The following is a 13,182-nucleotide window of genomic DNA, read 5'->3' as shown; positions in this document are numbered from 1 at the left end:
GCTCTGGGTATCAGGTGTGGGCTGGGGGCAAAGAGGCCACTAACGCCCACCCCAGGGACCCCGATGAGCCCAGAGCTGGGAACACACACTCTGGCAGCACCTACTTATGCCGGGTGGCTTCATCCCGGGCTCGGGGGTGCTGCTGTCCCTGTCCCACACGACGGCGGTGGGATGCTCCAGCACAGCATCACTGAGGACATCGAGCCGTCCCTTGGCCATGGAAGAGATCTTCTCTTTCTGGGCTGCGGCCAGGTTCTCCAAGAAGCGAGCTCTGCAAGGCAGGGGTGGATGTTGGTCGGGAGCAAGGCAGGGATGGGGACGATGGGCAAACCACACCACGCCGCACTGCACAGCCAGTCCCGCAGCACAGAAAACCCCTGCACTGGCCACACCACATCGCGGACCCAGAGGTTCAACCTCCTCCGAGCCCTGCGGAGAGACAGGCGATGCCACCACGGCTCAGGGATGGGGATGCCACGGCCCCACGGGAGCCAAAGGCTCGTGCCGTCAGGGTGCCACCATCACCTGCTGGTCCCAACGGACCTGGTGCTCGCTGCAACCATCACTCAAAAGCTGCAAAACCCAGGAGGCCACCCAGGCAGAGACTCGCGGGGACCCTCCTGCTCCTCATGCCCTGCGTGGCTGGAGCCCAGATGCCTCCGGCCAGAGGAAGCGCACGCCTGGAGACACACGCATGCCTCTACTTACTCAAACTTCCTCAAAATAGGCTTGTCCCCATGCAAGGAGGGGGCATCCTCCCGCCTGAGGGAAAAGAGGGGTTAGCCCCCGCTGCCAGCAGCCCCCCGGGGCTCGTGCCTCCTGCACGCACCACGCCTCCAGCGTGGGACCCTCACCCTGCCGTCACCCCACGGCCCTGGGGTCCACGGGGAGCCCGGAGAGCCCCAGCGAGTCCCCTCCTGCCCAGGCACCGCATGGCGTTGGGTGCTGGTGAGACAGACCCCCCCGCCAGCGCCACCCAGTCTGCCCCCAGGATGGCGATGCCACCCCCAGCGGGGACACCTCACCCCAGCAAGAGGGGGGTCAGAGGGTGCCATCACCCCGTGGGGGATGCTGGCGATGGGGGGAGCGGGTTGGGGTCCCGCAGGGAGGGCTCAGAGGGGAGAGGCGAGGGACGGGGGCAGCAAGGGGGGTGCAAGGGGCGGCGAGCGGGGCAGGGCAGGGCAGGGCAGCGCCCGCTCCCACCGGAGCATCACGCCAGGAGGGAGCACACGCGTGCAGAGCCCGGGCACTTACCAGACAGGGGCAGTTTGGTGCAGCCTGCAAAAGGAAAGATAGAAAGAGTGGGCAGAGGAGAGGGCAAGCGTGGCAAGAGAGGAGCAGCGAGGAGGAGCTGGAGCAGAGCCGTGTGCGCCTGAAGGGTGCCCTGGAGACCCTGGCCAGACCCTCTCTGATGCCCCCGGATCATCTCTGATGCCAACTCCCCTGTTAACGCTTCTCTCCAGTCCCAGTGCCCGCCCAGACCCTGTTTGCCCCGGGAGCCCCCCCCAGAGCCCCAGGGGAACCCCCCACGCACCCAGCCCCTCCTGGCTGCTTACTTGTAGACGCTGCGCTCGCCTGGGGCTGGGGGCTGCTCCTTCTCGGCCGGGGGGGAGGCCAGGGCCAGCTGCACGCTGGACGCACTGTTGTAGACGCTGCCAGGACAGGGTCTGGAAGGAGAGGTGACAGGGACTGAGAGGGGGTCCCGCAGGGCTGCCCTCCACCCTGGCACCGGGAACGGACCCGAGCGCTGCTCACATCGCATCCCAGCATCTCCACCATCCCGGGAGCATGCCCACCACGGGCCACCTCCAGCCGTACTTACTCTGCTGGGCTGCTCGGCGTGGGGACAGCCGGGGTGTCCTCGGTGGGGGGCTCCTTCGGGGTGCCAGGGGACCCCAGCAGCGGTGGGGTATCGGGGCTGGACTCCGGGCAGCCACCCTGGGATCGCCACCCGCGTCGGCCCTCATCTGTCCTCCGCTCCTTTCGTCCCCCCGAGGGCGGCTCTTCCGCATCATCCTCCAGCTTGAGAGCGCTCTGCGGAGGGGCCGGGGAGAGGCGGGGGGGGGGTATGGCATCACGTACGGCACCCCTGCCACCCCACGCTGCCACAGGACACGGCACGTGGCCAGATCCCGTGGGAGCCCCACTCACTTCGTAGAGCGTGAACTGCTGCTTCAGGTCGAGGTCGGTGCCCTTGCTGCCCAGGTACTGCTGCACCACGCGCTCCATGCCCTGCTGCTCCAGGCAGTCCGTCACGTCGTAGAAGGTGTCTTGGTCTGGGAGGGCTGCCAGCGTCTGAGCAGGACCAGAGGGATGTTGCTGGGACCGGTGTGACCCACACCAAGCCCCACCGGCGTGGCATCGTGGGGACGCCCTGCCAACCCCCCTGGACCTTGTTGATCAGCGTCATGGCGAACACCAGCAGGTCCGTGTCAGCCCCGTTGCGTTGCTCCAGGATGGCCATCAGGTTGGACCACGGGCACGCGCCTGAGAATGGCGACACGTGAAGGTGACAGGCGGGCCATGGTGGGGGGATGCTGTCCCCCAGCGGGGACCTTGCGGGCAGCTGGGTCTGCACCCACCTCTCGCCTGGTCCACAGCGTTGACGGCGTGGATGAGGAGCAGGGCGTTGGGCTCCGTGTACTCCACGAACACCAGCAGCAGCTTCAGCGCCATCTTCACCACCAGGCGAAACTGGGACAAGGGATGGCGGCTGGGACAGTGCCAGGGGGCTGCCAGTACGATGCCAGGGCACTGCGGGGTGGCTGCGCCCATGGGCCAGGGCTGGGGGCTCTGCCGTGCCACCAGGGACCAGCCTGCAGCTGTGATGGCCGAGGGGCACCGGGAAGGGACCCGGAGCGGGACCCTCTTACTCCAGCTCTGTGCCCAGGAGCATGGTCACATTGGGACGGGGAGCTCTGGGGACCCCAGGTGACTTCCAGACGGGTGGGAGTGGGACCCAACACACCCAAAGGTGCCAAGCCCCAAGCCCCCCAAGAGGGTGGGGTAAAGCCCCTGAGGGACGGTGCAAGGGGACAGCCAGGGGCAGGGGTGCAGCAGGGGGGGCAGACCCCAAAGGACAGCGGGGGCTTACCGGGCTTCCCGACAGCGTGTACAGCCACTGGACGGTCTCGTTGTGGTTGATGACACCCTGCATCCCATCCACAAAGAGCATGATCTGGCTCAGGGCTGCAAGGCAGAGAGCAGGCAGGGTCACGGCAGGGCTGCGGCGGGCAGGGCTGTGGCAGGCAGGGCTTTCCCAGACCCGCACAGCATCACCACGACAAGGGCAAGCTCCGGCAGCTGCCCACAAGGTAGCCCAGGGAAACTTGTTTACTCGCCCCCCCGAGTGCCAGCCTTCCTCCCCGAGGATGAGAGACTCCCTGCACCCAAACACCCACCCCGGAGGATGTAATTCTGGTAGTTCTGGTCGGCCTCTGCCCCCACTTTGATCAGGCACGTCAAGCCATCCAGGTTCACAAACTCCGGCACCAGGTCCTTGTCCTCCTGGGGGTGGGGGGTAAGGCCAGGCGTTACCGCAGCGTGGGGAGGCCGGGGCGGGCAGCCAGCTCGGGGGGAGCCCCCCCCCCGAGCCCCCCACTGCACCGGCATCACCGTACCTGAAAGAGCTGCTTGAGGGAGAAGAGAGATCGCCGCAGCTCCGGCCCCTGCGAGTTGTACAGCTTCTCTGGAAGGAAGGAGAAGCGGCATGGTGGCCTGACCCGCAGGGGCTCCCGGCTGAACCGGGGCTCCAAAGTGCTCCCGGCTGTCTGGGAAAGTCCCGCGCCCCAGCTCAACCCGTGCCGTCCCCCCAGGGTGCCAGCACTGCCCGGCTGTCGGACACGCAGGGTGGAAGCAGCTGTGGCTCCACAACTGCTTATTTCAGCCCTGCCATCTTCCTATTTCCGTTTTTTGCTTTTTTTTTCTTCTGCCCAGCAATGACATAAATATCCCCTCTGGTTTCCTGTGCAGAATGCAAACAGGAACACGGGCAGGAGGCTGAGCTACTTTTAGCCATCCCTCCCCGGGCACAGCCCTGGCCCCGTCCTGGAACCCCCAGCAGCCCCATGGCTTCCCAAGAGCAGCAGGATGGGGATGGGAAGGACGGCAGCGTGACACCGGCTGCTCGGGGACAATAGGACGGTCACTGGGCTGGAGGCTGGACGGAGCCTACGTGCTCATGGGGATGGAGCCTGCGGGCAGGAGCCAGCACAACGGGAAGCCCAAAAGCCCCCGCTCCAACGAGCCAGGACCAAAGGCATCGGGAGCCAGCGCTTCCCGCATCCACAAATCAAGTTATCCAAGTATCCCAAGTTATTTGGGTCAGGCGTAGAGCTGTGAGAAGCCAAAAGCAAGCTGTCCAAGGAGTCCCCCAGACACGCCAACCAGGGTTCTGTAAAACATGAGGTCCCAGCAGCCTCCTCCGTTTGCTTATCAGCTTGTCAGAGCAGCCGAGAGGGAAAGCAGAGCAGCCTGGGGCTCAGCCGGAGCCTGGGAACCGCCGGCAAAGAGCACGACCCCGACCCCGACCTTCCTGCAGGGAGAGGGCTCTGTGCTGCGCCCCTTCCCGCGCCGCTCGGGAACCTGATGCCCGGCCGGCATTGCTCTGCTCAGCGCTTGTTTTCCCCCCTGCTAAGGGGAAAAAAAAAAAAAAAAACCCTTGAGACTCCCGAATATTTTGCAGAACCTCCGAGTGGGCTGCCCGAAGGCACGGCAGTGCTTTCTGCTGAGCTAGAGCTATTTGTTTGTACCTCCAAAGCTGTATTTAGAGCTCGCCTGAATGACCCAGAATATCCGCAGCGGGCGGTAGGCTCCCAGCTGAGGAGGCAAAAGTCCCGATCTCTGCGTACGGAGGGGATTAACCCAGCGGGTCCCCACCAGCCTCGTGGGGACCGTGTCCCCTGCACCTCTCGGGGCGGGCATGGGGCAGGAGCAGCCCTGGGCTGTATTGCTCCCTGCCTCCGTCATGAAAAGCCCGGCCAAAACTCACCACGGAGGCCAAACCCCCACCGTCCGGGGGGGCCGAGCGGCCGGACCCACACCAGCCTGGAGGAAGGAGCAGCCCCGACTCACCGATGATGGCGTGGACTCGGACGGAGAGCTGAGTGCGCAGGATCAGAGTCGGCCGTCTCCCCTTCCTAGGGTGGGGGAAAACAGCACGTGAGCACCCGCAGCGGGACCACCACGGCCCCCAGCCCCTCACCCGCAGCCCCCCGGCGCTCACGCGCATGTGGAGTCCCCGTGTCCCATCGCTGGAGGGTCTGGGCACCCCGCGTGCCTCACCTGACCTCCTCGTAGAAACCCTCCAGATCATCTTTCTGCTCCAGCAGGGACAAGTCGAGGTCCAGGTAGTGTCCGGAGGGCGAGACCTGCAGCGTGCAGTCCTCCAGCTGGGGATGCAGACAGCCCGGCTGAGCCCCTGTGCCCACCACATCCCTCCCGGTTCCCGGATGATGCAGCATCCCCGGGTCACCCTCCCACCCGCACCAAACCCACCAGGCAGCCGCATCCCAGAGTGGGGCGGCAGGTCCCACCCTGTCCCCAAGCGGAGATGCCCCGGCACCCCCACCCCAGCCCAGTCGGAGACTGGGGAAAAACACGGAGCCCCAGGCCGGGAAAAGGCAGAGCGAGGGCGGCCCTGCTGCCGCCGGCCAGAGATGCGGCAAGAGGCTGATCCGCTCCCCGGGGCTCCCCTTAGTCAGCCAGGGTGTGACTGGGGCAGGACCCATCTTCTCCCTGGTGCCTTTGCCTGGGCAGATGAATCACCTCCGCCTGCGGGGACTGGGTCTGCGGGAACCACCAAGGCACCCAGCCCGAGTAGAGACACCCCAAACCAGGGCGAATCCCACAGGGATGTCCCCCGGCCCACCCAGCCTCTGGCTCAGCCCGCAGCCACGTGGCATCTTCCAGCGGGACCGGGAAAAGCACAGCCCGAGGCAAGGCTGGGGCGAGGGCATCTCCCCTGAAAGCCCACGTGCGGCACCCACAGTGCACCCCAGCCAGCGGGCACGGCACCCAGAGGTGCTCCAGGCACGGCACCCACAAAGCCCCTGAGCCACCTGGGACCCAGCAGCACCCCACAGCACCCAGACCCGTCTCCTGGCTGAGCTCCGGATGGGGCAGGGCAATTTGCCCTCAAGGTGGGAGTAAAGGCAGCGCCAGCACCCCTGCCACACCAGCGCATCTGGTCCCATTCCTAAAATGTTTGCAGCCCCCCCCTCTCCTAGCTCACCCCACCTCCGAGGAAGTGCCGTGTAACCACCTGGGGATAAAATCCTTTGATTGGGTTTTATATAAAACCCTGCCCTGGCCACCCTTGGGCAGGCTGGTGACCCACAGCAATACCGGGCACGGCTCCTGCATCTCACTGGGGTTGCTTTCCACGAAAGCCCCATCTCCTCGAGTCACAAGATCGTGCAAGAGCTCAAAAGTATGACTTCACTGCGAGCGGGAGGTTAAAACCAGAGGGCAAGGGGAAAACGCCACGTGCATTAAAATAATTACCCTAACTTAGCCTTGGGATAACGGGGAATTTGGCATGGCGCTGTCGTTGGGTCAGACGCAGTTACGTTGTTAGTAGACACTAACGTTCGTGTCCCACGGTTGCTGGCCACGCCAGCCAGCCATGGCAACACGTACCAAACACAGGCTGCTGGCACCAGGCAAGCGCTCCTGGCCACCAGCTCTGCCTCCACAGCGGGTATCGCTAACGCTGACCCCACGCAGGGTTTGCATGCTGCGGAAAGCTTCAATTCCTGCATGGGGAAAGGGCTCTCCTGGGCACCCCTGCGTCCTTCCGGGCACCCCTGCGTCCTTCTGGGCACCAAAGACTCCTCCTGCATCCCTCCATCCTCCTGGGCACCCCTGCGTCCTCCTGGGCATAAGAGACCCCTCCTGCATCTCTCCATCCTCCTGGGCATCCCTGCGTCCTTCCAGGCACAAGGGACCCCTCCTGCATCCCTCCATCCTCCCGGGCATCCCTACAGGCATCCCTGCATCCTCCTGGGCATGGGAGACCCCTCCTGCATCCCCTCAGACATCCCTGCATCATCCTGCGCGCTCAAACACAGCGAGGAGCAACTCACAGCTCCAGCACTAAAGCTTCGCCTTCTCTGGGCTGCCAGAGCCCCGGCAAGCCGGAGTTAACGTCCCCAGCTCCTACTGGGGCTGGTGACATGTCCCAGCTGGCGGGGGAGGCCAAGTCCCCGGGACGTGACCCCACGCGTTTCCCATGCGAGCTTGGCAGCGCTCCCCACGAGGGATGCTCCGAGCGCTGGGCCCGGGTTTGGCTGCGACCCCCACGGCGAGCACCAGCCCCCCGGGGACGGAGACGGGCCGTCCCAGGCTCACGCCGCCCCGCCAAAAATCCCGGGGCGGCACTTCCGCGCCAGAGAGCGCCGACTGCCCCACAGGGCTGGGGTTACTCCCGCGCCCTCGGATCAGGTTTTGAGCCACGCAGGATCCGAGTCCGGAGCTCGGGGCCGCGGGGTACTGACAGCTCCCGGCGCAGGGTGGCTGCGATCCATCCGTCTCCTGCCTGCAAAACCATTTTAAAACGAGCTGGGCTTTGAGGGTCACGGGGACTCAGAGGCAAAGCGGAGCTGGGGGAGGAGAGCAGCATCCCACACTCACACCTCCAGCCCGTGGCTCCTGGGAGCGCCAGGCACCCCACAACGGCACTGGTGTCCTCCATCCGCCCTGTTACCTCAAATCTGAGACGTGGGAAAGGTGGAAACACATGGATGCCCCCGATCCTACCAACACCCGGCAGCTGTGGTCGGCTTCGAAGCTCAGAAAGGACACACGTGCCAAGCAAGCGAGTCCCCAGGGAAAGCTGGCTCCCCCAAAGCAGGACTGTCCCCCCTCGACTATAGGGGTGTGACGGAGACATCTTCCGCCCACCTACCACGGCATCACATCTTCCTGCTCAGCCCCTGTGGCATCCCCACACCGGAGGATGCTCCGAGGCCGGGCAGCGAATATCCTCTTTATCTGTCAGCAGAGGAAACACTTTTCCCCCGTCTTTAACACTTTCTTTTTGCAGCAACCACAATTTCCCAACATTGCTGCAGCTCTTCTAGGAAGGCTATGGGGAAATTACAGAAAAAAATATGTTATTTTCTCCAGCTGAGGCAGCATTTAAGCACAAGGCACCAGTGGGTCAGAAGCATCCGGTATCACAAGCCTCTGCTCGCCCTCCCAAAACACGCGGGGACTGATGGATTACAGAGCTGCATCGCAGGAGCAACGGCAGCCAGCGGCCAAGCGGGTTCACCGTGATTCGGTTTCAGGGCTACGAGGGGTGTTTATTGCCAGGGCACTCGGTCGCTGCCTCCTGCCCACTCCTGCCTGACGGACGGCAGCAAGTGGATGGGAGCGCTGCCATTGCCTTATAACCGGGGGGGAAAAACCCAGAAACTCAGGCCAGGAAGGATCTCTGGAGGTCACAGAGTTGGCCCAGAACTGCGCACTCATGTCCCTCTCGAAGCTCCTCCAGCCAGGCTTGTAGCTCATTAATAGAGCCCTCGTTTCTCAGCAGCAGCAGCAGGACGACCCCAGTCCTGGCGAGCAGTCGGCGTCCCAGTAAAGCCGTGGCACGAACGCCTGGCCGCAGCTCCTCTCCCAGGGCCCACCGTGCTGGGAACTGGGGAGTGCCGGCGGCTGCTGAGCACCGACATTCGGCCAGAACCAGACGGCGGTGTTTCAAAGCCTGCTGACGACCCCATCTCACTGCTTTTGTGCCTGCCAGAGGTTATGATGGGCAAAGACCCTCGGCGAAGCCTCCCTCGAGCCAGTTAGGGAACAGAGGACAAGCAGAGCTGGTGGGACGGGGTTTGCACCAACAGATCTCCTCTATCAAGTCCAAGAGCTTGCGGCGAGTGGAAGGGCGAGCTCGTGGCACTGAGGCCGGCGAGCTTTTTGCTCTTCCCCAGGTTTCTGGGGGAGGAAAGGGAAAGAAAAACTCCAGTTGGTTGGGTTTTGAAATTGTTTGGAAAAATCCCTAGATTCAGAGGTGAGATAGTGCCGGGGGGCAAGGGAGCGCAGTGGCCTTTGGAGACAGCCAAAAAAATCTGCCCTGAAAAAAACCTGCCTGCAGAGGTTCCAAAAAGCCCCACACCCAGCGCGAGCATCACCCAAGGGTACTAGAAAAATGCTGGAAAGCAGGAGAAGATAGTATCGGCCCAGAGCCGAACAATGCGGTGGCGGCAAACAAAGCAGGAAGGTATTTTCAAGCACAAACACGCCTTCCGGAGAGCATGAAAAAGTCATCAGTGGCGAGTCGCGCTCGGGGAAGAGGAAGCACCGAGGGTGTCGCAGGGCAGGACAGGCTGTTCGAGGTAGCAATGCCGGCACGAGAAATCTCCTGCTCATCATCTCTACGCTGCTCCCAGCTCAGGGAGCAGCTTTGCTGTGCCCAGGGAGGGCAGGACTCGGCCGGTGCCCCACGGCAGCTCATCTCCTGGGCACCTGCGGTGCGGTTCGGTCCAATGACGACGACGACACGGGGACCCCCAGCCCAGCTCCCTACCAGCCGTTGCGTCCTCTTCCCGGTGCTTCACAGCTCCGGGCACACTGCCCAGCACACGTCACCTTGGGACAAGCCTGGCACAGGGCATCCCCAGCTGAAATTTTTTTACAGCTTGTTCCTTGGGAAAAATCCGACTGTTCATTTACTAATTTTAGGGCAGCGAGTAATGGAGCTGAGCGCTACCTGGCACAAAGGGCACCAAGGGAGGTTTCGGCCGGTCATGCCAGGATAACGATGTCTACATGGCTCCGGGGTGCCAGCCCTGAATTTGGACTGAACCGGGTGGTTCAGGAGACCAAGCTTGCTCCGCGGGGTATAAATCCCATTGCAGGAGGCTCCCAACAGAGACGCTGGCTCGTGCAAACCCCAGCCAGCATCCCAGCTTGTCAGGCAAGGACAGAGCTCCGCATAACAACGGCGGCATGGTTTATAACCTATATAAACTGGGATTATGGCTTGTAAGCCCAGAGCAAGGTCCTAGACACTCGCCTGTGATTTTGCCATGGGGTGATGCAGAGAAACTACAGAAAAAAAACATCTGGAGCTTGGCTTAGGCAGGGAACAGAGCCTGAACCCCCCGGATTAACACGCCTCCGCGGAGCACAGAACAACGCTCCTGCCCTCGGAAACGCCGCGTCCAGGCCCCCCGTGCCACCACGGCAGCACCCCGGGTTGGCGATCCCGTTACAGCCGCCTCCTGCCCGAGGAGGAGAGCACATGCCTGAAATTTGAGTTTGCTCCATTCGTCATGTCTCGGTGCTGTTTGTTCCCAAACAAACTCCATTTAGTCACCGCCTAAAAATCCCATGACGGCGACAACATGAGACGCTGCTGCTTTGCTCCAAGAAAAATGAAAAGGGGGATAAAAGGGAGGTGGTTTTGGTACAGATAAAGGTCTCACAGCGATTTTCTCCCCTGGCAGACCAGCAAGCTCGGTGCCAGGCACACTGAGCTGATTTCCCCCTCCTGCTGCCCCCCCCGTTGTCCCATCCCGCTCCGGGCAGGGCTCACTCCCCCTGCCTGCCTGGGTCGCCTCCCTTGCCTGCAATCCCGCAGCGCTGCAAGACAGAGATGCTCGGCCGCTGCCAAAACTCTGCTGGGCTCCATGTTCGTAGGGAGAAAAACAAGCCCGTCCCCATCCTGTAAAGGATGCTCTGAAGGCATCACGCCAACAGAAGACACCCAGGAGGGAGGGTGCCCCGTCTCCCCTGCTCCCCAGCCCCTCTTTCCCAGCCTGGATCGGATCTGAGGGCACACAAGCAAGACACGGCGCATCGCTTCAGCTTCAGCCTCCGGCCTTCCTCCCGGCCGGAGGAAATTGCTCATCGTGAAAATTTCCGCAGCGCTCTCGGACAGCCGCCACCGAACCAGAGGGGCTGGTGGCCTTCGGGCTCCACCGTCACCTCCCCAAGGCCCACACGCTCCGGCGAGCGGGGACGCTGGCCGTGTCCCCGGCATTGGGGAGCCGGCGTGCTCCCGTCGAGGCTCAGCTCCGCTCCCGGGAGCCGGCTTGGAAGGGGGCTGCTGGGGTGGGAACACGCTGCCCGGCTCAGCCCCGACGACCCGGGGATGCCCTCGTCCCGCTTCCCCCCTGCCCGGGTCCCCGCCCGCCCTGAGCAGGCACATCCTCTTCCTCCGCGCCGCCTCAGCCGGGCCCGGCCGAGCGCTGGCATCTCCGGCGGGGGCTCACGGATTCCGCCCTGACTCACACGCACCGGGAGCGCTGCCCGGGCTCCGGCGGGCTCACGCCGCTCCGTCCCCTGACACCCCCCCCGGCTCCTCCGCCCCGCACCGCTCCCGGTGCCTCCTCCCCCCCCCCCCCCTCGCCCGCCACCCGGCCCCCCCTCACCGGCAGCGGGGCCCCGAGCAGGCGGTGCAGGGCGGGCAGCTGCGCCCCCAGGGCCAGCGCCTCCGCTACGGCGTAAACCGGAGCTCGCCGCGGCTCCGGGAAGCTGCCGCAGCCGAAAGGATCCGCGTCCTCCAGATACTGCAGCCGGCACGGCACCGCCGCCTCCGCCATGGCAGCGCCGCTGCCGCCGCTGACTCCCGCTCCGCGGGGGTGGGAGCGGCGAGACCACGCCCCCCCGACCAGGCCCCGACCACGCGCCCTCCCGGTACCGGTCACCGGAGCTCGGCGCGCCCTCCCGCGGGCGACGGACGGCGCGGTGGGGGCTGCCCGCCCGCAGCTGCCTCCCGCCCCCGGGGATGCTCCGCTGGGATGCTCCGCCCGGGGCAGGGGTGCTGCAGGCCCCGGGGGGGGGCTCCGGGCTGCCCCGAGGTGCTGAATGGGGCTGATCGCCCCGGGTGAACCGGAGCACGGGTGGGAGGCTGGGCTGCAACTCCCCGTTCTAGGGCTGGGGGGGGGGAACGGCGGAGGGATGAGCTGCCCCGCACCGGGCAGCCCGGAGCCAGGGGTGCAGCGGTACCACCCCGGCAGCGGGGCAGCCTCCGAGGCCGGTGCGGACGCCGACGAGGGCGTTACGCGTCCAAGGTGTTGATGCTAACGAGGGCGTCCAACATGGATCATGCAGCGTTTGTCACTGCTAGAGCAGGCTTGGAAAGGAGCGTGCAAAAGAGAGCCGGGACCCTCGGGACGACCCAAGGGGGATGGGACTGGGGACGTCGTAAGTTCTCATCGCTCTTGGACTTCAGCATGAAGCACAACCCAGCAAGGCAAAGCTTTTGCAAAGGCGATTTTACTTCCTTTTTGACTGATTACCTGGGCCGTGACTGTGGCCCGATGCGATGGAGCAGTGGGCAGGGAGCCTTCCCCTCGCTACTGGCTCCAGCCCGGGCTCCCAGTAGGAGCGAGGCGTGAGCAGACTGGGGGGGCTCAGCAGAGACGCCCGGGCAGCGGCACAGGCCGGGTCAGCAAGGCACAACCAGCCTGGGGGGAGGCAAAGCCAAGCGGGGGGATTTAATTATGCCTTTGGCAACTTAAAAGGGGAGCGGGAGGCAGCTTTTCCCCGCGGCAGCCCCAGGGAGGCCATAGCTGTGCTGCCTTTGCTGGCAGAGCCGGCTGGCAGGGGGTGGCAGCAGCAGGCTGCTTTCCCCGGCCGTTTTCTTCCGCTGGCAAACGTTCCCAACACATTTGTGCCGGGTCAGAGAGACTGGAAGAGGCGACGCTGCCGGGGGTGCCAGGGAGGCGTCCTGCAGCCAGTTCCCCTCTGGCCAGCGGGCTCTGCTGGGCACTTGGCATCCAAGGGTGCCCGTGCCACAGACCGTAACAGCCAGAGGGCTCGGCCCGGCCAAGGTGTCCTTCTGTCCTGGCTCCAAGGGACACACGGACACGGCTCCAAGCTGGCTTTCCATGAAGCACTCTGCCAGCGTCCCTTCTTTCCCCCTGTCAGGTGGCATCCCCGCTCCCTGGGCTGCCTGGGCATCCCCCGCTCCCCACCCAGGACACGGGGCCCTGGATCTGGGAGCCACAGGGATGGGATGTGGGAGACGGGACACCTCCCGGAGCAGGGGGGATGGCCCAGGGTCGCTGGGCAAGTGGGAGCTTTTAGGGGTGTCTGAGAGGGGCTGGGGAGGTGAGGGGGACCCAGGAACCATGGGGGCCCCCCTGCAGAGCTCCCAGGCTGGCGCTGGGGCAGCGATGGGTGCTCTCGGCTGGCAGCAGAAGGGGGATTGGGTGGGGTGGGGAGATTGGG

General features: G+C 64.6%; 1 protein-coding gene across 4 annotated transcripts in view; it reads right to left on the bottom strand.

Moving 5' to 3' along the window:
- FHOD1 (formin homology 2 domain containing 1) overlaps window positions 1-13,182 on the bottom strand; it is a 164,144-nt gene that overhangs the window by 4,418 nt on the left and 146,544 nt on the right. Inside the window, exons 2-15 of one of the 4 annotated variants that reach the window (XM_075765900.1) lie at window positions 11,379-11,560; window positions 5,284-5,390; window positions 5,074-5,138; window positions 3,621-3,688; window positions 3,402-3,507; window positions 3,095-3,189; window positions 2,583-2,694; window positions 2,393-2,487; window positions 2,152-2,295; window positions 1,823-2,034; window positions 1,557-1,667; window positions 1,255-1,278; window positions 709-762; window positions 105-271 (exon numbers count right to left, since the gene is read on the bottom strand). In XM_075765900.1, coding sequence (XP_075622015.1) covers window positions 105-271; window positions 709-762; window positions 1,255-1,278; window positions 1,557-1,667; window positions 1,823-2,034; window positions 2,152-2,295; window positions 2,393-2,487; window positions 2,583-2,694; window positions 3,095-3,189; window positions 3,402-3,507; window positions 3,621-3,688; window positions 5,074-5,138; window positions 5,284-5,390; window positions 11,379-11,549 — 1,531 coding nt within the window. In that variant the 5' untranslated portion in view covers window positions 11,550-11,560. Of the gene's footprint in view, window positions 1-104; window positions 272-708; window positions 763-1,254; window positions 1,279-1,556; window positions 1,668-1,822; window positions 2,035-2,151; window positions 2,296-2,392; window positions 2,488-2,582; window positions 2,695-3,094; window positions 3,190-3,401; window positions 3,508-3,620; window positions 3,689-4,990; window positions 5,139-5,283; window positions 5,391-11,378; window positions 11,621-13,182 lie in introns of those variants that run through there. The other 3 variants (XM_075765899.1, XM_075765903.1, XM_075765902.1) reach the window with 3 other exon arrangements.

Source organism: Balearica regulorum, chromosome 13 (genome assembly GCF_011004875.1).
Source record: "Balearica regulorum gibbericeps isolate bBalReg1 chromosome 13, bBalReg1.pri, whole genome shotgun sequence".
Classification (NCBI taxonomy): Eukaryota; Metazoa; Chordata; class Aves; order Gruiformes; family Gruidae; genus Balearica; species Balearica regulorum.
This window is presented reverse-complemented; position numbering and strand designations above follow the sequence as displayed.